Below are 27,344 nucleotides of genomic sequence, written 5' to 3'. Positions count from 1 at the left end.
GCGGGCTCTGCCTCACCTGACCGGACAGGGTCAGCGCTCAGCCCGGCCTCCGGGGAGGAGAACTGAGCGCCTTGCCAGGGAGGGAGGAGGGCAGGGTGAGCAGATAGACCAGGTGGGCTGCAGGGGAGGGACAGGGAGTAAAAATGACTGAGGGGACATGGAAGGCAAGAGTCCGATTCCAGGCCCAGGGTGTGGGCTCCCCCAGAGCGAGGTGCCTTCCCCTGTCCCCCCGGCAGCATGGCCAGCGAGGCCACCTCAGGAAGGCTGCATGCACACGGCGCGGCCTGTCCCTCCTGCTCTGCCCATTGGTCTCCATGGACGTGGATGTGGACGAGGAGTGGCGGCCTGGGCCGCCGCTGGCCCAGGAGCCTCTCTCAGCATGACCTGAAGGGCCCAGGCCGCGCTGTGGCAGCAGGCCAGGCTCCGCATTTCTCGGGCAAACAGAGGGGCATCACTGGACTACAAGCTGGTGTCCAAGTGGGGGCCTAGGGCCCGGGGGGCTCCGAGGAGGCAGGACGCCCTACGTGCGGAGAGGCTCATGGTGGACTGGGGGCGGGCAGCAAGGTGGGGACTTGGGTTTGGGGCTTCCTGGCCCGCTGCATCTACTTCCTCCATGGAACTGGAACGAGGGGCTGGGCCGGGCTCCTCCTCCACTGTCCCACCTGCTTCTCTCTTCTCCCCCCCACCCCGCCCCCATCCCGGGGCCACACTCACCTGCTGGGCGGGGGGAGCAAAAGCAGAAGGACCCGCCCTCAGCACCGCCTGGCATCAGAGGCCGCTCCATCAGGAGGGCCCAGGGCCAGGATCCGTCACTTGGGGAAGAGGCGTGGCTGGGGGGTGGGAGGGAAAGGTCAAGTTCTGGCCACAGAGTTTAAGCTCCTCATTCAAAGAGACACCTTCTTGCCCAGCTTCCCCCATGAACGCATCTTGCCTCCAAGGAGCTTCTTGTCACTTGCCTGCACGTCCTTCTCCTCTGGGCGATTCAGAATCCCGGTGCCAGGTCCTCGGCCCACACCCCTCACCCTCACCAGTAACCCCATAGCTTTTTGGGAAAGGTCCTGCTGCCTCTGCCCACCAAAGCCTGACACAAAGGAAGCTGGAGCTTGGCCCTTTTGGAATGCAGCTGCTGCGGGGCCCAGCAGCTCCCACTTCCCCACTGTCTCCCAGGGAGTCCGGAAGGGCAGGCCTGCTGCGGCACTAGAAGGTTCGGAGCCGCTGGTCTGATGGGCTGTGTAGGAGGAGCACTGAGGCCAGTCATCATCACTGAGAGTACTGGCAGCTCTGGAGCCTGAGCCCGCGTGCTCACCAGTGAGCGTGTCACACAAGTCCTCCTCCTGGCTCGGCGCCTGGGCACCGGGCCTGCACAGCAACAGCTCAAGACACACGGGTCCCTCCTGTCTCGGGCACGTGCGCCCTGCTTTGTGGAAGCGGTGGACCCTTTCTGACCCCTCTACGTTTTGATTCTGCCCGTGGTGGCTCGTCTCCACCACGCTGACCATGGGAACTAGTGTTCATTGCACACTTTGGGTGTCTTTCCTTGTTCTGACGGCTCCCCACGGACCACCTCGTTTCACCTTATCAGGGGTCTGAAGGGACAGTAAGTAAGATCCCCACGCTCAGAGACGTGACACAACCTACCTAAAGTCACAAAGCCAGCCTGTGGCAGAGCTGGGATGTGAGCCCCTTGTGTGGGATCAGAGGCCGAGCTCCTGCGAGCCGCACCATTCCCTCCCACAATTCTCCCTTCCAGCCCCAGCCCCCATGTCACTGAGCCATCGCACTAGCAGGCTCTGTGCGCAGGACCGTCTCCCAGGCACAGCTCAGCGTTCGTCCTGGGTGAGGAGGACACTTAGCAAGTCGCTCTCCTTTCTTCCCTGGGATGGAGACTGTCACAGGGTGAGAAGCCAAGCACTCCGGACACAAAGCATGGTGGTCAAAAGCAGGGCTTGTGAGACGGAGGGATTTCACAGAAAATTAGTAAAATAAAACTGGGTCTTAACACAGGGCCAACAATTTTTTTCCAAGATTTTATTTATTTGACAGAGAGAGAGAGAGAGAGAGAGAGCTCAGGCGCACAAGCAGGGGGAGCTGCAGAGGGAGGGGAGGGGGAGAGGGAGCGCAGGGAGCCCGAGGATGACAATGACAACAACTACGATGACGATGACGAGGACACAGGGCTCAATTCCAGGGTCCCAGGATTATAACCTAAGCCCAAGGCAGACGCTTAGCCAACTGAGCCACCCAGGAGCCCCAGGGCCCACAACTTTTCATTTTACCATTTAAAAGAACACTCTATAGTACTACTGCTATTAGTGGTAATACTAGAAAAACAATCGGATCGGTGTGAAGACCGCTTCTGATGCACCAGGCACTGTTCCCAGTCTTGACAGGAATCGCGGGATCCGGTCCTCCTGCGAACCCCTATTCCACAGGCACTATGATCCCCACTTTGCAGACAAGGAAACTACGAAATGTGCAGTAAACTCTTCCCGGGTCTAGGCTGGTAACCATTATGTTGGAAGCTCATCCGTGATTCACAAAAGACACCCCTGAAAACAATCAAGCACACAGGGAGGTCCAAGCCTGGGAATGTGGGTCTCGAGAAGTAAGAAGTTCCATCAGTGAGGCCAGCGGCCCTGGGTCTGACACCCTGGGTGTCTCGCTGTGTTTCCCTGTAATGCAAACACTACTGGCGGCCAGCAGGCTGCCAGGAGGAGACGGAGACCACACACACACACACACACACACACACACACACACACACACACATACGCGGCGCTGCACACAGTGGCCCAGAGAATAGACCGCCATCACCCCCACCACATGCCGGGCCGGCCATCCCTGCTCCTCCGGCAAAAGCCCTTCGAGCTCCCCCGCCAGAGGAAGCTGGCCACGAGTGCCACAGGGCAGTGGTCACAAGGTTGCTGGGATGGACTGTCCCCGCCTTCACTGGCAGAAGCGGGTGGCCACTCAGGGCTTTGGCTCCCATTGGTGGGAATGGGTGTTGCCCGGGGAGCACATGTAAACATTCTGTCTGGCAGGCCTGGGCCCGAGCGGCCGGGAGTCTGGGGCTGACCTGCTCCAAACAAGGAACTGCTCCAAACAAGGATCTGCTCACTCAGGTACGGGGGTGGCGGGCTGGTGGGGGGTGGGGGGGTGCTGCAGAGAGGCCTCACACTGGTTCTCCGCAGCTGTCACCTGACCCCGGGCTCCACCACACACCTGGCCTTTCCCGCCCATCTGGCCTCTCTCCTTAGGAAGGGAGGGGAGACGAAGCATGAGGACAAGTCAGTCGGAGGGTCGCTTATGAAGGATTTGTGCCCTGGACATGCAAGGGCACGATGTGAGCCCTGTTCCCCTTTCTCCCTCCTACCGGAATTCAGGGCTCCCTAGGGAAGGTCTTAAGGAGGTTCTTCCATTCCATGGATGAGAACCCCCCCACCTCCTCTGCCTGGTTTTGGAGGTCACATATTTGGCTTCTGTTCAATTCATCAAGAAGCAGTTTGCTGAAACCCGAGTCACTGAGTGACCGAGTGGCCACGTGCGCCATTCTTTAAAGGATCAAGCTGCTGTATGGTTAACTCACCGAAGCCTCCTAAATTTACCAGTTTACCAAAAAAACTCCACTGTTGTCTTTAACTACAAAGTTTACAGCAAATTGCTGTGGCCTAATTGGCCCAATTCTTAGGCTGGGGACAGCCAGTTCCCTAGGCTCGAGGGCCTTCGGACTCCCTCACTGGCCGCCCGTCAGGCTCTCCTCGCTGTCTGGGACGGGCAGCCTGGGAAGACTCCGTCCTCCCCCAGTAGACGGCCTTGTCCACTCCCAGAGAGCAGCCACAGGAAACTGAGGCACATGCAAACCGAGCCACAGATGCTAATATGAAGACCCAAATGAACACGAGTCAGCATTTCCCAAGGCTTGAAAGGCTGTTCAGACCATCCCTGGACTGAGAGCCCCAAGAACTGGGCAGCCCTGGACAGCCCCCAGGCCACCCTGGAACCGACAATGAGAAAGGGGGCAGAGGGTGCCTCTCCTCGAAGAGGCTCACAGAAAGCGAGTGAGCACATTCTGGACTTCAGGAGGGCTTCGGACTCTGGAGTCCTGGGGGGAAGAGAGGGGGGTAGTTGAGTGCATCACCCGCCGAGCCAGAGAGTCTGGCCATGAGCCTGGCCTCTTCCTTTCATGTGGTGACAAGAGTCTCTCTGTGTCGCAGGGTCCCACCAGGAAACCTGGCACACTAAGAGCAGTGCAGGTAGAGAGGGGTTAAGCGAACGAAGTGTTTACGAAGGTGTGGGCGGACAGGAGGGCAGCAAGGGCAAGTGCAGCTCCCCTGGGGCTAGAACAGTCGGGCGGTTCTAGAACAGGGCTGAGGGGAGAGCAGAACTGCCCTTACGGGGCTGAGAAGTGAGACTCCCTGCCCTGGGACAAGCAGGATCCGCTCCAGCCACAGGGGACCCTGAAGGCGGACTGCTCCCCAGGGAACACATCACTTGCCCTCATTCTCCTCCCTCAGCCTGGTCTCCGCATTGTGCAGAACCTCCTGGAAGCCAGAGGGAAGGGGGGAGCCCACTGATGCAGTCCAGCCAGGTCGGCCTTCCAGGACAGAGAGCAGGGGACACGGGAGGAGTGGGTCTGCAAAGGCAAATGGAAGGTTTCTAGTGCACGATTTCATGGAGTAGGGCTGAGTTCAATGAAACAAGGCACATTAAACACCCCAAAATTGGAAGCGGTAACTACAGAAGAATAAGCTCCTTTTGGAGAGAGACACCCACTTGGCTATTGCACCCCTCATGCAACTGGCCACAGGGATGCATAGCTGTGCTAGAAGGAAGTGATTTCTCAAAAGTGAAGAGACTTAAGTAGTAGCCAGGAAAGAAAGAGAATCCAAGACTCAAGAGGAAAGGATGGAAAAAAGACAGAAAAGGGGGCAGAGTCTTAGCACTGTGACGAACCCTTGTCCACAGCCCGAAGAACGATTAAGTTTTACCATCTCTGCAGATGTTAAAAACATCTGGAAAATTTTAGTGATCATTTATGATAAACCTCTTACCAGAACCAGAGCAGAGAGTTTCCCGATGTGACACATCTGTCACCCTAAACCAGGAGCACATGTTATGATGGAACAGCAGAAGTCAGGAGGAACTGAACAGTTTTCTGCAAGTGTTCACCAAAGCAAGTACTTATGGAAGTATATTATCTCAGGAGAGGAGATGGTAAAAAATGATAGTTTCTGGCAGATGATATATAATTTGTACACCTGGAAAATCCAAGAGAAAAAAACTGAAAACCCATCCCCATCCTATGCTGTATTGCCTCTAATGATTTTAATTCACATTATCCTTAAAAAAAAAAAAGACTTATTTATTTATTTGAGAAAGAGAGCAAGCACGAGCAGGGGGAGGGGCAGAGGGAGAAGGAGAGCATCTCAAGCAGAATCTGCACTGAGCGCCGAGCCCAACACAGGGCTTGATCCCACCACCATGAGATCATGAACTGAGCCAAAATCAAGAGTCCAACGTTTAACTGACTGAGCTATCCAGGTGCCCCAGGGCACATAGCTCCAGGTCTCTGGGTGGCTCAGTGGGTTAAGTATCCGACTCCGTTTTGGCTCAGGTTGTAATCTCAGGGTCGTGGGATCGAGCCCTGCGTTGGCTCGGTGCTCAGTGGGGAGTCCGTTTCTCTTTCTCTCTCCCTGTCCCTCTGCCCCTCCCCCTGCTCATGTTCTCTCTTTCTCAAATAAAATCTTGAAAGAAAAAAAAAGGGCTGGGCATGTGCTCTCAGTTGCCTAAGCAGGAATTGAGGTTCTATTAAAGACTCAGCTAGAAATCCATATTGTTAGAATCCAAAGAAGTTCGGACGCATTCTACTACACCTTGATTGAACTGTTCATGGTTCTAAGAATCTGAAAACCCTTGGTTTTCAGGAAAAACAGATCTCTGAAGCTAGGCACAAAGGATAAAAGGTAAAGCCTCACTCCCATCCCCACCCTTAAGCTTTTGTTGCCCCCTAGAGGCAACAACCATTTCCTACATCTTATCCTTCAAGCGGTGGTCTGAACTTAGACAAGTGCTGTACGCAGATGCATGCACACATGCGCAAGGGCTAATTTCTTGAGCTTCTTTTACCAGGGGAAAGACAATGGATGGGACCAAAAATTTCAATATCCAGAAGATGGATGTGGATCAAAGTCCTACAAGCCAGGAGACAGACAAAGAAGAGGACAATGTCGATGTGAATGAACTAGCTCTAGAGATAGTGAAGAATGCCATCCGTGCTGCTGTTCAGAGTATGGAAGGTAGGGGCGCCTGGGTGGCTCAGTCGGTTAAACATCTGCCTTTGGCTCAGGTCATGATCCCAGGATCCTGAGATCGAGCCCCGCATCGGGCTCCCTGCTCAACGGGAAGCCTGCTTCTCCCTCTCCAACTCCCCCCCGCTTGTGTTCCCTCCCTCACTGTGTCTCTGTGAAATAAACTGGTAGCATCATTAAAAACAAATGAAAAAAACCTGACATTTAAAAAAGGAAACCCCACATTTAAATTAAAAAAAAAAAAAGACTGTGGAAGGTAGTCATCCTGCTTGGAGGCCTGAAGGACGGTCCCATTAAACAATGCCACACCAGGGCGCCTGGGTGGCTCAGTGGGTTAAGCCGCTGCCTTTGGCTCAGGTCATGATCTCAGAGTCCTGGGATCAAGTCCCACATCAGGCTCTCTGCTCAGCAGGGAGCCTGCTTCCCCCTCTCTCTCTGTCTACTTGTGATCTCTCTCTGTCAAATAAATAAATAAAATCTTTTAAAAAATTTTAAAAAAATTAAAAAAAATAAAAAACAATGCCATACCACCAGGCAACGGACAAATTCTCACCTCCTTTTCTTGCAGAAGCTGAAAAGCCCACCAAAAGCATCAAATGGATCACTCACGGTGAATTCACAGCAGAAAGGGGCCGCAAACAGATCGAGGAGTTCGTCCTGGTAAGTTAGCGGACCGCTCCGGGTGGGTATACAAGGGCGAGGAACAATGAAAAGGAGCATCTGATGAAAAGTTTCAGACCCAGAAACCCTAGATGATTTCAAAGGTGACTAAAAAGTAAACAATTGTCCCCCATCTGGGTTCCAAGATCAAAATGGTATGGCTCGACGGTGAGAGGCACAGTCGTCTTTCCTTGTTTGTATCTTCCTAACCTTACATCTCCCTCGGCAAATCCAAGAGGCCCGGCTAAGCCATTTTCCCATGCTGGCTTTCAAACCAGGAGTTCTCCCGTCACCAACTTCAGAGATCTCGTATTAATGGAGCGGATGCCAATGGATCTTTCTGAGTTGGTTTTGGAACATCATGCCTGCACACCGTGATGTGCATGTCTGTGAATTCCTGTCTCTTTTCTGCCTCTGCCTGGCTCTGACCCATTTGTGTGGCTTATCTTGGAGCGGCTTACCCAGGTTGCCCTGCATACCTGGCGGGGTGGGTTCAACCATGACCTGAAATCCCTACTCGCTGTATCTCCTCAGTCCCTACTTGCCCGCTGTATTTCCTCAGAAGACAGTCGAGCCGGAACAGGTGGAGGCAAACTCCTCAACCCTCGAGAAACTTCCTGCTGTCTCTGCTTCTCAGGCCGGCCAGTCACAGCCTACAGCCCTGAGGGCAGTTCCCTAGGCCCGAGGAAGGCCCAGTGAGGTGGAAGTGAGGTGCATGGCGCAAAGTACTACTTACTCTTGGACCTTCTTGCTCTGGAGAACGTCCCCCTTTGGAGTCGGGCGAAAGCCTCTTCCTACTGCAGCCAGGGTTTGTGAGTCAGGCTGGAATAGGACACAGAACAAGCAGAAAAATTTCCCCCAACAATGCCACCCATTACTCTGAGTAAAAGGCAAAAGTCAGTCCTGACAATGGCCTATGGAGCTTGAAGTGATCCGAGTCCCCTCTTCCCTCCCAACCTAGCGCCCAGAATCATCGCCTGCTACCTTCTCCCTTTTCACCTTTCTAACTGCAGTCACACCTGTCTCCTTCCTGTTCAAATGCCAGGCCTGCTCCCACCTCAGGGCCTTTGCACTGTCAGTGCTCCCTGCCTGGAACCCTCTCCCTTGGGATCTGTTCTCATGTTTCATACCTTACCTCTCTTGAGATCTTTGTTAAGATGCCGCCTGTTCACTCACTCTGAGAGTGACCTGAAGACTAGAAGAGCTCTTCCACAGCTAAGGATATGAAGAAAAAGCCATGTTAAGAAGAGTAGCAGGGACAGAGACAAAGTCCGGAGCTAAAGCCCTGCACAGCAACCCACACATGGTGGGGCTATCACAGGCAGGCAGGCCCTCCCCGAGGAGCGGCAGGTCCAAGTCCCACCTCTGGTACCACCCACCCCCTGGAGACTGCACTGGGAAGATGAGCCCCCTAACACCTGGCCTTGAGAATCAGCAGGCCTTCATCCCAGGGACTCTGAAAATCAGGGGGGCTGCTTGACCAGAGTATTATGGGAAACCAAGACGGCTCTTAAAGGGCACACACGCTACCATTCTCTTGGAGACCAAGCACAGAGGCAGTGGTTTGAAAGGTGCCTGGACTATTTGCAAAGGGGATTTATCAGGTCATTTTAGGGTTATGTGCCAAAGGGGCAGGGGTCTGTAGGAACGTCCTCTGGGAATAAAAGTGCTGGTGGATACCAGTTCTGACATTTCTCCATCTACCTTGCTAGTGCTCCTGACCCCACCCTGGCAGGTGCCCCTCTGAAGGAGCTCCTGGCCTGTCACAACAGGCAGGCAGCCTCACCTGGGACCAGCATCTCCCCAAAGTCATTACCACCTTGCCACAGCTGGTGGGCAGCCTTGGCCAAGACCAGTGTCCCTCCAAAGAAACTTATGCTCCAGGTGGAGTGGAGGGGTACAGCCCTACCTACCAGCACGCCCACAATAGCCACCAGCAGGCACTGCAGCCAGCAGGGCCAAGGGCCAGCCCTGCTCACCAGCACCCCCACAGGAATCATAGCGGAGTCAAAATAGGACAGTGCATTGTGGACAGTGCAGTGGGCTGTAGCCCACACGTGGGACACCCCCGGAGTGCCTGGTTCTGGTGATGAGGGCTGATGGTACTACTGGGCCCCACGGAACACCTTCTACATAAGGCTGCTACTTTCAAGACCAGGAGTCAGAGCTGATGTACCTAATACATAGAAACAAACACAGAAAGTCAGACAAAATGAGGAGACAGAGGAACAAGAATAAGACAAAATCACAGAAAAAGGCTAAAGATGTTGATAAGCAATTTACCTGATAAAGAGTTCAAAGGAATGGTCATAAAGATGCTCACACAAGAGTACAAGAGTTGGGAGATGAATGGATGAACTTGGTGAGAACTTTAACAAAGAGATAGACAATATTTTGACTTTTATTTTTTGAGAGACAGAGAAAGCTCAAATGGGGCTGGGGCAGAGGGAGAGGGTGGCAGAATCCCAAGCAGGTTCCTCACTTGATGTGGAGCCTAAGGCAGGGCTCGATCTCATGACCCCGAGATCATGACCTGAGCTGAAATCAAGAGTTGGACACTTAACTGACTGGGCCACCCAGGTGCCCAAGAAGATGGAATTCTTAAGAAATGGGAATAGGATAAAGTGCCACTGGGACAACACCAAGCATACGAACATCTGCATTATCAGGGTCCCAGAAAGAGAGAGAGAAAGGGGCAGAAAACATTTCTAAAAACGCAATAGCTGAAAACTTCCCTAACATGGAGATAGAAACAGACATCTGGGTCCAGCGAGCCCAGAGAGCCCCAAATAAGAAGACCCAAGGAGGTCCACGCCAAGACACATAATAATTAAAATGGCAAAAATTAAAGATAAAGAATCCTAAAAGCCGCAAGAGAATACAAATAGTTATGTATCCGAGAACCCTCATAAGGTGATCAGCTGATTTTTCAGAGTTCGCAGGCCCAAAGGGAGTAGTGCAATACATTCGAAGTACTGGAAAGAAAACCTACAACCAAGAATACTCTACCCAGCAAGGTTAGCAATCAGAATTGAAGGAGAGATGAGTTCTCAAACAAAAGTTAAAGGAGTTCATCACCACTACACCAGCATTCCAAAAAATGTTAAAGGGACTTGTTTAAGTAGAAAAGGCCATGATTAGAAGACAATTACAAAAGAAAAAATCTCACTGGTAAGAGTAAACATATAGTAAAGGTAGTGGATCAATCCCTTAGAAAGCTAGTGTGAAGGTTAAAAGACAAGAGTAGTGTCTCAATTATAGCTACAATAATTACTTATGAGGTACACAAGATAAAAAGATGTAAAATATGATGTCAACTACATGAAATGGGAAGGGAGTAAAAACATAGCACTTTAAAATGTGTTCAAAATTAAGTGACCATCAACTTGAAATGCACGGCTCTATACAGTGTGTTATATGTGAACCTTCTGGTAACCACATCCCCAAAATCTAGAATGGACACACAGAAGACACAGAATCCGAACATAACAGTAAAGAAAGTCACCAAGTCACAAAGGAAGAAAGGAACAGGGAAGAACTACAAAAGCAACCAGAAGACAATGAACACATTAATCAGAAGTACATGCCCGGCAGTGATTACTTTAAATGCAAAGAGACTACATGCTCCAATCGTATGACACAGGGTGACTGAACGGATTAAAAAAAACAAAACCCAGGGGCACCTGGGTGACTCAGTGGGTTAAAGCCTCTGCCTTCGGCTCATGTTGTGATCCCAGGGTCCTGGGATTGAGCCCCACGTCGGCCTCTCTGCTCAGCAGGGAGCCTGCTTCCACCTCTCTCTCTCTCTGCCTGCGTCTCTGCCTACTTGTGATCTCTGCCTGTGAAATAAATAAATAAAATCTTAAAAACAAAAACAAAAACAAAACCCACCTATAGCTATCTACAGGAGACTCAGTTCAGACCTCAAGATACATACAGACTGAAAGTGAAGGGATGGGAAAAGATATTCCAAGTAAATAGGAGAAAAAAAAATGAAAACAGGGATAGCCACACTTATACCAGACAAAATAGACTTTAAAACAAAACCTGTAACCAGAGGCAAAGGGCGATAAAGGGGTCAATCCAACAAGAAGATATAAGACTTGTAAATGTCTATGCACAGGAGCACCTAAATATATAAAGAAAATACTGACAAATATAAAGGGAGAAATTGACAGTAGTTCAGTAATGGTAGGGGACTTTAACACCCCACTAATATCAACAGATCATCCAGGCAGAAAATTAGTAAGGAAAGTGACTTTGAATGACACATTAGACCAGATGGACTTAACATATATCCAGAACATTCCATCCCAAACCAGCAGAATACACATTCTTTTCAGGTACACATGGGACATTCTCCAGGATGGATCTTGTGTTAGGCCAGAAAACAAGTCTCAAACTTAAGAAGACTGAAATCATATCAAGCATCCTTTCTTAGCACAATGGCATGAACGTAGAAACCAATTACAGGGCGCCTGGGTGGCTCAGTGGGTTAAGCCTCTGCCTTCGGCTCACGTCATGATCCCAGGGTCCTGGGATCGAGTCCCGCATCGGGCTCTCTACTCAGCAGGGAGCCTGCTTCCTCCTCTCTCTCTGCCTGCCTCTCTGCCTACTTGTGATCTCTGTCTGTCAAATAAATAAATAAACTCCTCAAAAAAAAAAAAAACTTAAAAAAAAAAAAAGAAACCAATTACAGAAAAAAACTGGAGAAACACTACAAACTATAAACACCTGGAGGCTAAGAATGATACTAAGCAATCAATGGCTGAACCAAGAGGTCAAAGAGGAAGTAAAAAAAAAAATACCTCGAGACAAATGAAAATGGCAACAACAGAGTACAAAATCCAAGCGATGTAGCCAAAGAAGTTTTATAGGGTATTTTTTAAAAAGATTTATTTATTTAGGGGCACCTGGGTGGCTCACTCTGCCTTTGCTCAGGTCATGATCCCTGAGACCCAGGATGGAGCCCTGCATCAGGCTCCCTGCTCAGCAGGGAGTCTGCTTCCCCCTGTGCCCGTCCCCCCACTTGGGCGTGTTCTCTCTCTCTCTCAAATAAATAAAATCTTTTTTTTTAAAAGATTTTATTTACTTATTTATCTGAGAGAGAGAGATATCACAAGCAGGCAGAAAGGCAGGGAGAGAGAGAGGGGAGAAGCAGGCTCCCTGCCGAGCAGAGAGCCCGATGCGGGGCTCGATCCCAGGACCCAGAGATCACGACCTGAGCCGAAGGCAGCGACTTAACCCACTGAGCCACCCAGGCGCCCCTCAAATAAATAAGATCTTAAAAAAAGATTTACTTTATTTGTTTGAGGGGGTAAGGGGCTGAGGGAGAAGGAGAAAGAAACTTAAGCAGACTTCGCGCTATGGGAAGTTTATAGCACCACAGGCCCAACTGAAGAAATCTGCAAATCTCAATCTAATCTAATCTTGCACCCAAAGGAAGTAGAAAAAGAACAAAGCCCAAAATTAGTAGAAGGAAGGAAATAATAAGTATCAGAGAGAAGATAAATAAAAGAGAAACCTAAAACATTAGAAAAGATCAATGAAACTAACAACTGGTTCTTAAGATAAAACTGGAAAACCTTTAGCAAGACTCATGATGAAAAAAAGAGAGAGGACTCGAATGAAAAAAATCAGGAATGAAAGATATCATAACTGACACTACAGAAATACAAATGATTGTAAGAGACTAGACTAGTCTGAGAAATTATTCATTGCAAACAAATTAAACAACCTAGAAGAAATAGATAAATTCCTAGAAACAATCTTCTAAGACTGGAATCAAGAAGAAATGGAAAATCTGAACAAAATGTTAATCATGAAATTGAATCAGTACTCAAAAACACAAGACGTCTGGGACCAGATGGCTTCACAAGTGAATTTCACCAAACATCCATTTTTTAAAAGATTTTATTTATTTATTTGAGAGAGAGAGAGAGAGAGAGAGAGAGAGAGCATGAAGGGGGAGGCAGAGGGAGAGGCAGGAGCAGACACTCTGGTGAGCAAGGAGCCCGATGCAGGGCTCTATCCCAGAACCTTGGGACCCTGACCTGAGCTAAAGGCAGACGCTTAACCAACTGAGCCCCTCACCAAACATTTAAAAAGGAGCTGATACTTATACTTCTCCAACTATTCTAAAAAATTAAAGAGGAAAGGCTGCTTTCCAATCACTCAATGAGACCATTATTACCCTGATACCAAAACCAGACAGACAGACAAAAAGAAAATTCCAGATCAATATTCCTGAGAACATAGATGCAAATATCCTCAATGACATATTAACAAACTGAATTCAACAATACATTAAAAGTATCATATAAACCAAGATCAAGTGGGATTTATTCCAGGGATGCGAGGATGATTTAATATTTACAAATTAATCAATGTGATATACCATGTTAACAAAATAAAGGATAAAAACAATATGATCTCAATAAATACAGAGAAAGCACCTGACACAACTCAACATCCAAATATGATAAAAAAAACTCTCAATGAAGTGGGCACTGAGGAAACATACCTCAACATGAGAGAGGCCAGATATGACAAATTCAGGGCTCACGAGTGAAAGGCTGATGGGGTGTCTGGGTGGCTCAGTGGGTTGGGCCTCTGCCTTCGGCTCAAGTCATGATCCCAGGGTCCTGGGATCAAGCCCCACGTTGGGCTCTCTGCTCAGTGAGGAGCCTGCTTCCTCCTCTCTCTCTGCCTGCCTCTCTGCCTGCTGTTGATCTCTGTCTGTCAAATAAATAAATAATTTTTTAAAAAGTGAAAGGCTGAAAGCATTCCCTCTGAGATCAGGAACAAGACTAGAATGCCCACTCTTGCCCCTTTTATTCAACATAGAGTGCAGCGCCTAGCTGTAGCAATGAAACAAGAAAAGGAGATAAAAGGCATCCAAATTGATAAAGAAGAAGCAAAACTACCACTGTTTGCAGACATCATGATACTATATATAGAAAACCCTAAAGACTCAACCAAAATAGTATTAGAACTAATAAATGAATTCGAGGGGTGCCTGGGTGGCTCAGTCATTAAGCGCCTGCCTTTGGCTCAGGTCATGATTTTAGGGTCCTGGGATGGAGTCCTGCATTGGGCTCCTTGCTCAGCAGGAAGCCTGCTTCTCCCTCTCCCACTCCCCCAGCTTGTGTTCCCTCTCTCGCTGGGTCTCTCTCTGTCAAACAAAAACAAAATCTATAAGAAATGAATTCAGTGAAGTTGCAGGATATAAAATTAACATGCGGAAACCTGTTGTTGCATTTCTATATGCTAATAATTATCAGAAAGAGCCACTGAGAAAACAATCCCCTACACAATTGCATCAAAAAGAATAAAATACCTAGGAATAAATTTAACCAAGGAGTTGAAAGATGTGTATTCTGAAAACTGTAGGACAGTGATGACAGAAATTGAAGATGACAAATAAATGCTCATGGAATGGAAGAATTAGTATTTTTTTTAACTTATTTATTGGACAGAGAGAGAGAGAGATCCCAAGTAGGCAAAGAGGCAGGCAGAGAGAGAGGAGGAAGCAGGCTCCCCGCTGAGCCAAGAGCCCGATGCGGGACTCGATCCCAGGACCCTGAGATCATGACCTGAGCGGAAGGCAGAGGCTCAACCCACTGAGCCACCCAGGCACCCCAAGAATTAGTATTATTAAAATGCTCGTACTACCCAAAGCAATCTGCAGAATTCAATATCATCCCAATAAAAATACCACTGGCATTTTTTTCATTTTATAACAAATAATCCTAAAATCTACATGGAACAACGTAAGACCCTGATTAATCAAAGCAATCTTTTTTTTAAAATTTTTTTAAAATTTATTTATTTGTCAGAGACGGAGAGAGAGTGAGCGAGCACAGGCAGACAGAGAGGCAGGCAGAGGCAGAGGGAGAAGCAGGCTCCCTGCCGAGCAAGGAGCCCGATGTGGGACTCGATCCCAGGACTCTGGGATCATGACCTGAGCCGAAGGCAGCTGCTTAACCAACTGAGCCACCCAGGCGTCCCAAAGCAATCTTTTTTTTAAAAAAAGATTTTATTTATTTGACAGAGAGAGAGACAGCAAGAGAGGGAACACAAGCAGGGGGAGTGGGAGAGGGAGAAGGAGGCTTCCTGCTGAGCAGGAAGCCTGATGTGGGGCTCGATCCCAAAACCCTGGGATCATGTCCTGAGCAGAAGGCAGATCCTTAACGACTGAGCCATGCAGGTGCCCCCAATCAATGCAATCTTAAAGAAAGAAGAGCAAAGCAGGAAGTATTATGCTCCTGGATTTCAAACTATAATACAAAGCTATCGTAATCAACAGTATGGTACTGGCACAAAAACAGACCCATACATCAAAAGAACAAAACAGAGTAAAGAAATAAACCCACACTTATATGGTCAATTAATCGATGCCAAAGGAAGCAAGAGTATACAACAGGGAAAAGACAGTCTCTTCAATAAAAGGTGTTAATAAAAATGGACACCTACATGCAAAAAAAAAAAAAAAGAAAAGAAAAGAAAGAAAGAAAGAAAAGAAAATGGAGGGGTGCTTGGGTGGCTCAGTCAGTTGCATGCCCAACTCTTGGTTTCAGCTCAGGTCATCATCTCAGGAGATCATCTTGTGAGATGGAGCCCTAAGTCAGGCTCTGCACTTGAAGCACAGTCTGCTCGAGATTCTCTCCCGCTGCCCCTCCCACTGCTCATATGCTCGCTCTCTCAAATAAAATCTAAACAAAATAAAACCCAGACCATTTTCTAAAACCATATATAAAAATAAGCTCAAAATATATTAAAGACCTAAATGTAAGACCTGAAACCATAAAAATCCTAAAGAAAGCACAGGAAGTAACACTTGGAAATCAGCCTTAGCAATATTTCCTCGGTGTGTCTCCTCGGGCAAGGAAAACAAAAACAAAAATTAACAACAGCAACTACGTCAAACAAAAAAAACCTTTGCAGAGCAAAGGAAACCACCAATAAAAGAAAAGACAACCTACTAAATGCGAGAAGATATTTTACAAATGATATGTTTGATAAAGGGTTAATATCCAAAATACATAAAGAACTCCTACAACTCAACACCAAAAAAGAAAAAAAAATCCATTTAAAAAATGGGCAGATGGCCTGAATAGAAACTTTTTCTGAAGACATACAGATGGACAAGAAACACATGAAAAGATCCTCAACGTCATTTATTATCAGAGAAATGCAAATCACAAGCACAACATCACCTCACACCAGTCAGAATGGCTATTATCAAAAAGATAAGAAATCACAAGTATTGGTAAGGACATGGAGAAAAGGGAAGCCTCGTGCACTGTTGGTGGGAATGTAAATTTGTGCAGCCTCATAGAAAACAATTTGAAGGGGTGCCTGGGTGGCTCAGTGGGTTAAAGCCTCTGCCTTCAGCTCATATCATGATCCCAGGGTCCTGGGATCGAGCCCTGCATCGGGCTCTCTGCTCAGCAGGGAGCCTGCTTCCCTTCCTCTCTCTCTGCCTGCTTCTCTGCCTACTTGTGATCTCTGTCCATCGAATAAATAAATAAAACCTTAAAAATTTTTTTTTAAATAGAGTTAATACCTATTCTTCTCCAGCTAATTCAAAAAAATGGAATGGAAGGAAAACTTCCAAAATCATTCTGGGAGGCCAGCATTACCCTGCTTTCAAAACTAGACAGAGATACCACTAAAAAACAAAAAACAAAAAACAAAAAAACAAAAAACAGGGCGCCTAGGTGGTTCTGTGGGTTAAGCCTCTGCTCAGGTCATGATCCCAGGGTCCTGGGATAGAGCCCTGCATCGGGCTCTCTGCTCAGCAGGGAACCTGCTTCCTCCTCTCTCTCTGCCTGCTTCTCTGCCTACTTGTGATCTCTGTCAAATAAATAAATAAAATCTTTAAAAAAAAAAAGAAAACAAACCAAAAAAAGAAAAACAATATGGAGGTTCCTCAGAAAATTTTATATAGAAATATTATATGATCCTGCAATTCCACTACTGTGTATTTTTCCAAAAACAAAAACACGAACTCGAAAAGATATACGCTCTCCATGTTCATTACAGCATTATTTGCTTTACGTCAAGATGTGGAAGCAACTTGAGTGTCCATCAGTAGATGAATGGATAATAAAGATGTGATATATATAAAATAGAATAGTATTCAGCCATGAAAAAGAATGAAGTCTTGCCCATGGATGGACCCAGAGGGTATTATACTAAAAAGTAAGTTAAAGAAAGACAATATATGATTTCACTTACAAGTGGAATCTAAAAAACCAAACAAATGAACCACCAAAATGAAACAGAAACAGACTCAAATATAGAGAAAAATTGGTGTTACCAGAGGGGAGAGAGGGGTATGATTTGGGTGGAACAGTGAAGGGGATTAAGAAGTGCGAGGTTCCAGTTATAAAATGAACTAGTGGGGCGCCTGGGTGGCTCAGTGGGTTAAAGCCTCTGCCTTTGGCTCAGGTCATGATCCCAGGGTCCTGGGATCGAGCTCCGCATCGGGCTCTCTGCTCAGCAGGGAGCCTGCTTCCTCCTCTCTCTCTGCCTGCCTCTCTGCCTACTTGTGATCTCTGTCTGTCAAATAAATAAATAAAATCTTAAAAAAATAAAAAATAAATAAAATGAACTAGTCACAGGGCACTCTTGGCTCAGTTGGTGGAGCAAGGTGACTCTTGATCTCGGGGTTGGGAGTTCAAGGCCCACACTGGGCACAGAGATTACTTCAAGTCTTTAAAAATAAATAAAAAAAATAGTCATGGCGATGGGGCACCTGAGTGGCTCAGTTGGTTAAGTGTCTGCCTTTGGCTCGGGTCATGATCCCAGGGTCCTGGGATGGAGCCCCGCGTCGGGCTCCCTACTCGGCAAGGAGCCTGCTTCTCTGTCTCCCTATCCCTGTTGTTCCCCTACTTGTGCTCTCTCTCTCTCTTCATCAAATACATAAATAGAATCCTTAAAAAAATACTCATGGGGATGAAAAGCACAACAGAGAAAGTAGTCATTATAGTGTCATAATTCTGTATGGTGACAGACCTAACGTGATCATTTCATAACGTACATCAATATTAAATCACTATGCTGTACACCTGAAACTAACAGAACACTGTATGTCAACTATAGCTCAACTGAAAAAAGATTCCACCTGCTCACTGAGGGCTTTCCTGGTCACCTCATCTAAAAGTGCAACCCGTTCTCCTGCCCTGATTTACTTTTTCCATTAGCATTTAGCTCTACCTAAGATACTAGATTTTACTTACTTACCCTTTGTCTTTCTTCCACCTACAGATTATATAGACCATAAGGGCAGAAGCTTTTATCCAATTCTCTGTCCCCAGCTACTAAAAGGTCACATACACAGAGATGCTCTAAAATATGTGTTGAATACATGAACAGATTTGTTCTTTCCATACCATTATTTGTTCACAGATGAAGAGCTTACCTACTGCGTAGGACCATTACGAGGATAAGATGATTAGAAAGTAGAAAGTTACCTGAAAAGTTAAAAGCTCTATAAAGCTACTGACAGAAAATCGAGCCCTGGAAGCGATGTCTGTCCTCCGGGGGTCAGACATCGCTGACGGAGAGCTTTCTCAAGCTTATTGCAGATTTCCCAGAATTCACCGTACACCAGGGGATCGCAAATGAGTAGTTACCATTTCCTGAGCATCACTGTGTGTCGAGTACTAAGTACTTCACATGCATGATCTCATCTAATCCCCACAACGGACCTGCCTGTAGGTACATGAGTATACCCATTTTACAAATTAGAAACCCTGAGGTTCAGAGAGGTTGGACAATTTGTCCAAAGTCTTAAAGACTGTATTTCTTTATTTATTTCAGAAAGAGAAAGTGTGTACGAGCGAGGGGAGGGGCAGGAGGAGAGGGAGAGGTAGAGAATCTCAAGCAGACTCTGCCCTGAGCATGGAGCCCATGATGGGGCTTGATCCCATGACCCTGGGGATCATGGCCTGAGCCAAAACTCAGTCAGACCCTTAATCGACGGAGCCACCTAGGCGCCCTGGTCCTAAGTCTCTGATCAAGCAGCAAAATAAAGTTTTGATCACAGGTCTGATATACTTTGGCCACCGTAGTAGGAAAGTTCTTTCTTTTTTTCTTCAAAGTAGGAAAAGTTCTTTCTTTTTTTCTTCAAAGATTTTATTTATTTGAGCGTGTAAGAAAGTGAGTGAGCATGAGTGGGGGGAGGGGCAGAGGGAGAAGCAGACTCCCCCCTGAGCAGGGAGCCCGATGTGGGACTCAGGGCTCTATCCTGGGACCCTGGAATCATGACCGGAGCTGAAGGCAGACACTTAACTTACTGAGCCACCCAGGTGCCCCTGAAAAGTTTCTGATGACAAAAATAATGCAGAGTTTTACTATCAGTGAAAAATGCAAATTCACAAGATTCTGAGGTATTATGATGTGAATAGGAATGATGAAAGCTGGTGTCCAAAGGCTCGTGTGTTTTGGGGAGGGAATAGGTACAATTATGTATTGCCAATGGGCACAATCAGTTTATTCTCTCAAGAACACAATCTGGCAACAGGGATATACAAATAACTTCTTTATATGAGAAAAGTTGGAAAATCCCCAATGCCTACCACCAAGTTAAAATAATTTTTATAATAAAATAAGACATTATAAAAAAAACCCAAAAATTCCCCAGTGAGCAAAATGACACAAGGTAGAAAATGAAAGCTCCCCTTTGACCCCCACAATACCCAGTTCTACTCCCTTGAGCGTCACTTACCATTGATAAGAGTTTTGGGCATGTACTTCCAGGTGCCTGTTGATTTTGAGTGTCCAATAATATAATTGGCTAAGCCATCCATGGGAGAGTAGCACAATGAGAAATTGTTTCCTGGAAGCGAGTATATGAAGCAATGTTATGTAAAAATGACAAAATACAAGATTAACACACACTCACTGGAGCTACGTGAGAATCAGCTGCCTGAACAGTGATAAAAACGGGGACCCCTCCGATGGTCCAAGGTCTTTGGTGGTGTAACAGATTAAACATTAGGGCTGAAGAAATATATTCACACAGGAAGGCTGGAAAGAAAGGCATGCTCCAGTGGGTCGCCAAGGGTTAACTAGCGAGCTCCTTCACTAATAGGCATGACAATCTGTGTAAAATACAATCCTGATCTCCAGGAATCTAGAGTCTGGGGCTCCTTCCTGTCTGGGTGACTGAAACAATCAACTTAAGTTTGAAAGAAAGTAAACTGAGGGAAAACGCCAACCTGTTTTGTTTTTTTTTTAAGAGGGCCTGAAATCTTTTAGCCATCTCCCTCTGACTGGCCCTCCGCACATCACTGAAACTGTTAGACCATCCTACTCCCTTCCTTCCTTCTGTGGCCCTTCAACTCAATTCAGGGTTTTTTGCTTTTTGTTTTTCTGTGGAAGCTTCCTGTGCCCCCAACCCAAGGGGCTTCAGTCGAATTGAACTTAGGGTGCTGGAGCTGTACTGTGACTTCTCCAGGTCCTAAGCGCTAGTGAGATTTGTGCTTTTGAGAGAAAAACTTCTCCAAGGGGGTCAAATAGGGATCCGAGGGGTCTGGAGGATCTTAGCGCCTGCCTCATTCCTTTCCTAAACTTACTTTGTATACCACCGATGGCTGCACTGAAGTGAGTTGGATTTTCAGAAACAGCTTGTGAAATCGGCCCCATTACTTTCCAGTCACACCTTTAGGGCTCCCAAGGAGTGAGCAGAACACAGGTTCTGATCACATTCGCATTACTCTCCAGTTAACCACGCTTGTCTCCCGAGTTAAGGGCCCAGAGGGAGGTCGCATGTGCATGTGTGTGTGGCGTGCGTGGGGCGTGCCTGCGCCCCTACGCATCTGAGCGTGGCCTCTGTGTTCCAAAGCCCGATCTCCAGGGATGTTGCATTCGTCACTCATGCAGGCTCCGCCTTTGCTCTCCTCCACTTGTGGAGATAATTGGGAGTTGACTCTAGTTTGAATCCCAATCCGAAAGGGTAGAAATGGATGCCCGAAGCCAGGCTGTAACCCCTCCTGTTGTGTGTTGCCTTTACCTAGAGGACTCGAATGGGAAGTTTGCTTTTCTCCATGTGCTCTTTCTCTTTTATATGAAACAGACGTGGGAGTATCAGGACCGCTGGGTGCACTACACACAGTTTATAGAGCGGGAAGACCGGATTCACAGCTACCACTACATCTACTGTGTACGCTGGAGCATCCCAACCGCTAAGAGACCCATGCCGCCAGTCACTGCCTCTGCCTTCTTCACCATCAAGATCACCAAAAACAAACCTCCAGTAAGCTCTTCCTTTTCTCCCCCTTTCACTTAGATGAGACCTCAATGAAAATGGAGACGTCGCTTGTCAAGGTCATCGATGACCCCTTCTTTGTAAAACTCAAGTCCTATTTCTGTCCTCATCTTGCTTGGCCAATCTACAGCACTCGCCAGAGCTGCTCACTCCTAGCTTCATGAAATGTTCCATTTGGCTGCTAGAACCACACACTATTTGGGTTTTTCTTCTGCCTCACTGCCCATTCCTTCTCAGTCTCTACTGGTCTTGAACCTGTCCTCCATACTCCTCTCCTTGGTCTTACTGCCTCCTGGCTTTAAATGCCACCTCTAGCTTATGCTACCCACATCTGACCTCCAGCCCAGACCTCTGCCACTCGGATGTTTAATAAACATCTCACTTAAACTGAACTTCCAATTTACCCTTCCCAACCTGATCTGCCCGCAGACCTCTCATTTCCATTTGTGGCCCAAATCCTTGGCATCATCCCTGACTCCTGTCCCTCATATCCAACACATTAGGAAATCCTATTGGCCCTATCTTCAAAAATAGGTCCTGAATCCAGCAACTTCTTACCACTCCACTTCTACCACCCTGGTACGAGACACCATCATCTCTTACCAAGACTGTTCCAATGGCCTCTTAATTGGTCTCCCTGCTTCCACCCTCTCCCTCGTCGTGTAGCTTTCCAAAACAGCAAACGCCTGCCAGAGTGAGCCTGATAAAATGAAATTATGTCACTCCTTTGTTTAAAATGTTCCCATGTGTTTCTCTAACTCTGAAGTGCATGCACTTTAGCTGATCTTGTTGAAAGGAAGATTCTGACTTGGCAGATCTGGGGTGGGGCCCGAGACTCTGCATTGCTAAGAAGCTCCCTGGTGGTGCTGCTGCTGTGGGCCCGGAGTACACTGAGCAATGAGGGCCTCTACCGGGCCTTGCGAGGCCTGGTCCCTTGTTATTGCTCCTCCCTCTTCTCCCTCCCTCCCTCCCTCTCCTCCAGCTGCTGTGATCTCACGGCTCTTCAATAACCCAGATAGAGACCCACCTCAGGGCCTCTGCACCTGCTGTTCCTGCTGACCTTCTTCCCTAGGGACGCTCTTACGTCCTACGTCACACTTTCTATCCCTTCCTCCATGCTTTCACTTTTTCTCTCTAACACTTTTGACCTTCTGTTGGTCTACGTGATTGTCTGTTCCACCTACTAGAAGGTAAGCTCCGCAAATGCACGAGTTTTTGTTTTGCGCTTTGCTGTAAAACAAGGCCTGGCAAGTAACAGGCACTCGAATACTTGAAGGAATGACTGCGTGTAGCTGCCAGGGAGACCATGAATATGAGACAGACTGATAGCTGGTGTGAAAGGAGTCCAAAGAACATCCACGAATCCAGGGTTAGGGTCAGCAGAGAAGCGGGTCTGGTTCCAAGCATGATGCCTGGAATACAGCCAACGTGAACACGTTACTCCCCGCCCTGCCGTCCATCCTTTCACAGAAGTTATCTGGGGCTCTGTCTGCCTCCATGAGCTCTCGCTGCTCCTGGTCACCTATCCTGCCATTAGCTGTCTTGCTCACTGGCAAGGTTGGAGACCGGGAAGTAAGACTGCTGGAGGAAAGCAAGACTGTGACCAGAGCCTGTATACTCAGGGCTTAGGAGAAGGGCTCTGGCTCGAAATTCCAAGTAGAATTTTGGAAGGGAGTATGGGAGGGGCCCACAGAGACGGTATTATAACCTTCACTGCTGCTCTAAAAATGTTTTCAAACCTTGCTTATCTGTATTATTTCATTCTTATGGGCCGAGAGGTAAATACTGTCAAATGAGCAGAGTGGAACATATCGAGAACATATTTGCGAGGAGCACAAGCCTTTCCTGACTTGTTTCCAATTCTGCAGTGATCCTTCAGGTATTTGTTGCCAACAGGATCTTTTGGGGAACAGAGATTTGAAGTGACAAAGAACTACCACCTACAGACATCCCAGTAAGGAGGATGAATTCTAGCAACTTGAGAGTATACGTAAGCACGAGTGTAGGTATGGAAGGAATTATGAGTTGGTATGACTGGTATAGGCTAACGGTTATCCTTTTCTCTCTTAGGATATGCCCATTGAGATCTCTTATATCTTTGAGGGCCTTTCGTTAGTTCACAGGTAATGAACATTTGGAGACTTTTTTTTCCTTTTGGTACTCTCTATTCCCAATGTGGGGCTAGAACTCATGGCCCCGAGATCAAGAGTCGCATGCTCTACTGACTGAGCCAGCCAGGTGCCCCGGGAAGACTTATTTTTTAAAGGGTGGTCACTTTTCTTCTTTGGCCCACCCGTCCCATCAGGAGCTCAAGGGGTTCTGCCATTGTTCTCGAAAATTTTTTTTAATGTCTCGTTTTTCAGTCATTAGAAACTTGAGGATTAACCGCTAAAGGAGGGTGGGGGCAAAGTGGATCATGTCTATTGTTTCTATGGGAAATTCAGTTACAGGGAATGAAGTCCTATATAATAATCTTTGATTTGTACAGCAGCTCTTTTAAAGAATGTTTACATAGAAATGCACTAATCCTTTTACTGATCGGGCCTATGAAATAGAGACAACCTTTGCTCCCCACCCCAAAAGACTTCTTGCTCACTAGGAAATTAACAGAATAAACAGGGAATCCCTGGCTCAATGTTTTATGTTAAAAAGTTTTGGTATGTTTGTTTTCCTTCCTCTGCAGACCAGGAATGACTCGCTTTCGAGAAAAATGGCTGAGGGACATTATTGAGGCCAAAAATATTTTAATGGAGTCAATTCCCTTCTAATTCAATTGTGTCTAATTCTTACAGAATGTTTTAGGATTAGGCTTCTAATCAGAATGTATTAAAAATACGATACTGCACATCAAACCACAGAATATTTATTGAATAATAAACTTGTGGCAAACAATCCGGCTGCATTTTTTGCATTCATTCATTCACTTTCCATTTGGCAACTTGCATCACATTAGCAGAGTAACCAGTAAGCTGTTTTCCATTTCTAGGTGGTCATTCCCATCACTGTCTACATCACTTGAGTCTTACAGGTACAGAAGCCAAGTTTAGAGATTTGCTAAAATTCACCTGTCAGGGTAAAAACTGAGAGTGTTACTTAGCTGCTTATTCCCCCATCTGAGCCTCATTCTCTAGTAGACACTCCTCTTTAATGGGCATAACTGGGGAAAAGAAAAATGGTGACAGTTCTGCAGCACGTAATATAGCCAGTCTAAAGATCTGCCCACTCACAAACCCCTTCACGCAGGGTGACGTAAGCCTCACGGTTAGCCAGCACACTCCCACACCGCCACCGGGTGTGCTGTGCACCACACAGCATCACAGCTGTGATGGCAGCGCCTCGGCTTCCTGACAGGCGGCAAGCAAACAGGGAAGGGCTGACTGCCACCCTTACTTATTTCTGGTCCTCTTTCCTTCCGTCCTCACACCAGATCACCACTTGTTCCTACCATCCCTGGGAGGCTGTCTTGCCTGACTGTAAAGGTTTAAAACACCAAAGACAAGATTACATTGTGGGTGATTACTTACAGGCATGTCAGAATACATATTTATGCAGACAAGCACTGGAAGGGAACACAGAATACTAAAGACAACTGCGGTAAGACTGTGGGTAATTTTTCTTCTTTAACTGTTACATTTGTGCAATAAACATAAAAGAAGGGAAAATCTTATCAGAACAACAGGCAAGGAGGTGGAAAACTAGATAAGTCTTCCTGAAGAACAAAACAGACATTTCAAATACAATAGGTCCCCTATTGGACTTATGGCTCAGATGACTCAACGCAGTCTGAAGCAGTAACTCTCATGAGCTCAAAATAAAATACTTTCAGCCCTTTTATTCTACCCTCCTCTTTGCCAAAGAACATGCTACTGAAGTTGTTCTTTGGCAGATCTTTCCTGAACAAACCCTGATGAAAGAAATGACAAAGTTCTGAAATACATTAATATGCTTTCTTTCAGTTACTAAATATCTACTCTGTGGAGGACACAGGAAAACCCAATAAAAACCCACAATAATCCTCTATCACAGAGTTGTTGCACTTAAGCAGCTTTGCCTACTTAAAATAAGAGTGCAAACTCATTCAGTCTCTAGGAGCCAATAACAAAAAATAATGTTCTTAGAGAACAAAATTCTTAAATAAGGATTATAAATTTAGGTTTTATTATGCAGGGAAGTAGATGGATTATAGCTCATAAATTTGGAATCTAGCTTCCTTTTACCTTTTGGAAACAAGATATTTATCAGGTTAGGCAGCAACGATGATAAACAGAAATCACTTCAGATTCAGGGGTCATAAATGTTGCTACACGCCAAGTGGTTTAGGTCCTCAGCTGTGGGTTAAAGGCAGACACTTTCCTAGAACACATGTTAAATAGTAAAACTTCTTATCTATGCTTTGAAATATGACTGCCTTATTTTAAAACTCAGGGGAAAAAACACCTTAAACTATTACAAAGAGAGGGGACGTTTTATAACCACAGAGTTAAAACTTCCCCAACCCCTAGGTAATTTAGACTTACTCTAGATACATAACAACACAGCTCAAAACAACCTTAACAGGAACAGCCAAAGCTTCCACTGTCCCCTTTCCCTTCACCTAACAACTCAAATTGAACAAAATAATAGGAAGAAGAAGGATCATGAACTGCTAGTCCCATTTCTCCAAAACTTAAAAGTTCAATAGCAGCCATAAAAAAAGTTATAAAGTGAGGAGTTCTATAAAAAGTTAAACCAAATGACAGATGTAAAAAGTAAACTGAAACGTTTAACAATGTTTAAAATGAAATATGCTTATTACATAAAGCACAGTTAAAATATATTTAATATCCTTTTAACTTCATCCTTACAAAACTAAATTAAAACCAATGCTTCAGTATACTTTTCCTTATTAAAACTCCTAACCATAGTTGACTCCCATTTATTTTCAGTATTCAAATCCATAGCTTAGATGGATAATGTACTTATATTGGCACAACTGTACATCTCCCAGTATTTTATATTTGAAGAACCATTTTTAAGAACTCAAAATTTTAAGAACTTAAAACTCTAACATTCACATTTTCAACTCCGTAAATCTGTGGGTTAGTCTTTTTGGCTTGTTTGTTGGATTTGGGGTAGAGGTAGGGACTAAAACCAAAATACAATACTTCCAGGGCAGACTATATATTATACAAGTCGATTTTCAAAGTCCAGATTTGCTTTTTTCAGCAATGCCTTCAACTTGTTAACAAAAGTGGACTCCTGTATGTTTCTATCAAGTCCATTTGTAACACATTCAACAGAGAGGAATGATGACTTCCCACCAGTTCAGTGGGGGTGGGGGTGGGGGACGGGCATCACGTCGAGCTAATAGGAGCACTGTCCCATGATTTGAGAGTTGTTTCTGATCTTACTGACACTTTCTCTCAATGCCACCTCCCCAAGTACAGTATGATTTTATTTGTAATTTGGATTTTTAAACCAGAAAGTTATTATGGTCAATCCAAAAATAACCCAAAGAACTTGCTAAAATTATATCAATAAGCAGCTTTTTATTGAAGGACTGAAAGAGTTTAATAGAAGGCACAGGAGCACTATAAAGCTTTTTCAGATCATAGTAATCTTTTTGTATGTATATATGGAACCCAGACTTTTTTGTTAAAAATGTCTGCTGAACAATCAGAAAATGCCTATTTGTCATCTTTCCCTTTAGTTTTTCTGTATACCATCTCTCGAAAACTGGCCAGAATCTTGTTTTCTCTCTTTCGCCTCTCTTCTTGGTTAAAGGACGCCAGGGCTCTCTTCTCATCAGCACTATAGATCTGGTTCTCTTTCCGCAGTCGCACGGCCTCCATTCGGCGATGCCTGCAGATAATTTTATTTTTGGCTTAATTTCTCAGTAATTATTCTCATAGTACTTCTGCACTTACCCTTCTTTTTTTTTTATATTTTATTTATTTATTTGACAGAGAGAGATCACAGTAGGAGAGAGGAAGGGAAGAGATCACAGAGAGAGGAAGGGAAGCAGGCCCCCTGCTGAGCAGAGAGCCCGATGTGGGACTCGATCCCAGGACCCTGAGATCATGACCTGAGCCGAAGGCAGCGGCTTAACCCACTGAGCC

General features: G+C 46.3%; 2 protein-coding genes across 3 annotated transcripts in view; one reads left to right on the top strand and one right to left on the bottom strand.

Annotated features, from left to right (window-relative positions):
• The first annotated feature begins 3,006 nt into the window (after window positions 1-3,006).
• AKAP14 (A-kinase anchoring protein 14) lies at window positions 3,007-24,138 on the top strand. Its single transcript, XM_082716278.1, has 6 exons — window positions 3,007-3,122; window positions 6,130-6,296; window positions 6,877-6,968; window positions 21,055-21,234; window positions 23,317-23,369; window positions 23,930-24,138. Exons 2-6 carry the CDS (start codon window positions 6,140-6,142, stop codon window positions 24,012-24,014), a joined length of 567 nt encoding a protein of 188 aa, XP_082572404.1. The 5' UTR covers window positions 3,007-3,122; window positions 6,130-6,139; the 3' UTR covers window positions 24,015-24,138.
• The window catches only part of NKAP (NFKB activating protein), a 41,603-nt gene continuing 22,348 nt past the window's right edge, over window positions 8,090-27,344 (bottom strand). The window contains exons 9-11 of one of the 2 annotated variants that reach the window (XR_014306946.1): window positions 26,949-27,087; window positions 19,705-19,815; window positions 8,090-8,183 (exon numbers count right to left, since the gene is read on the bottom strand). Coding sequence is in view for 1 of the 2 variants with exons in the window: in XM_082716265.1 (XP_082572391.1) it covers window positions 26,913-27,087 (175 nt within the window). In the remaining variant the exon portion in view is untranslated. Of the gene's footprint in view, window positions 8,184-19,704; window positions 19,816-24,093; window positions 27,088-27,344 lie in introns of those variants that run through there. The other variant, XM_082716265.1, reaches the window with a different exon arrangement.

Source organism: Mustela nivalis, assembly GCF_964662115.1.
Source record: "Mustela nivalis genome assembly, chromosome: X".
NCBI lineage: Eukaryota > Metazoa > Chordata > Mammalia > Carnivora > Mustelidae > Mustela > Mustela nivalis.
This window is presented reverse-complemented; position numbering and strand designations above follow the sequence as displayed.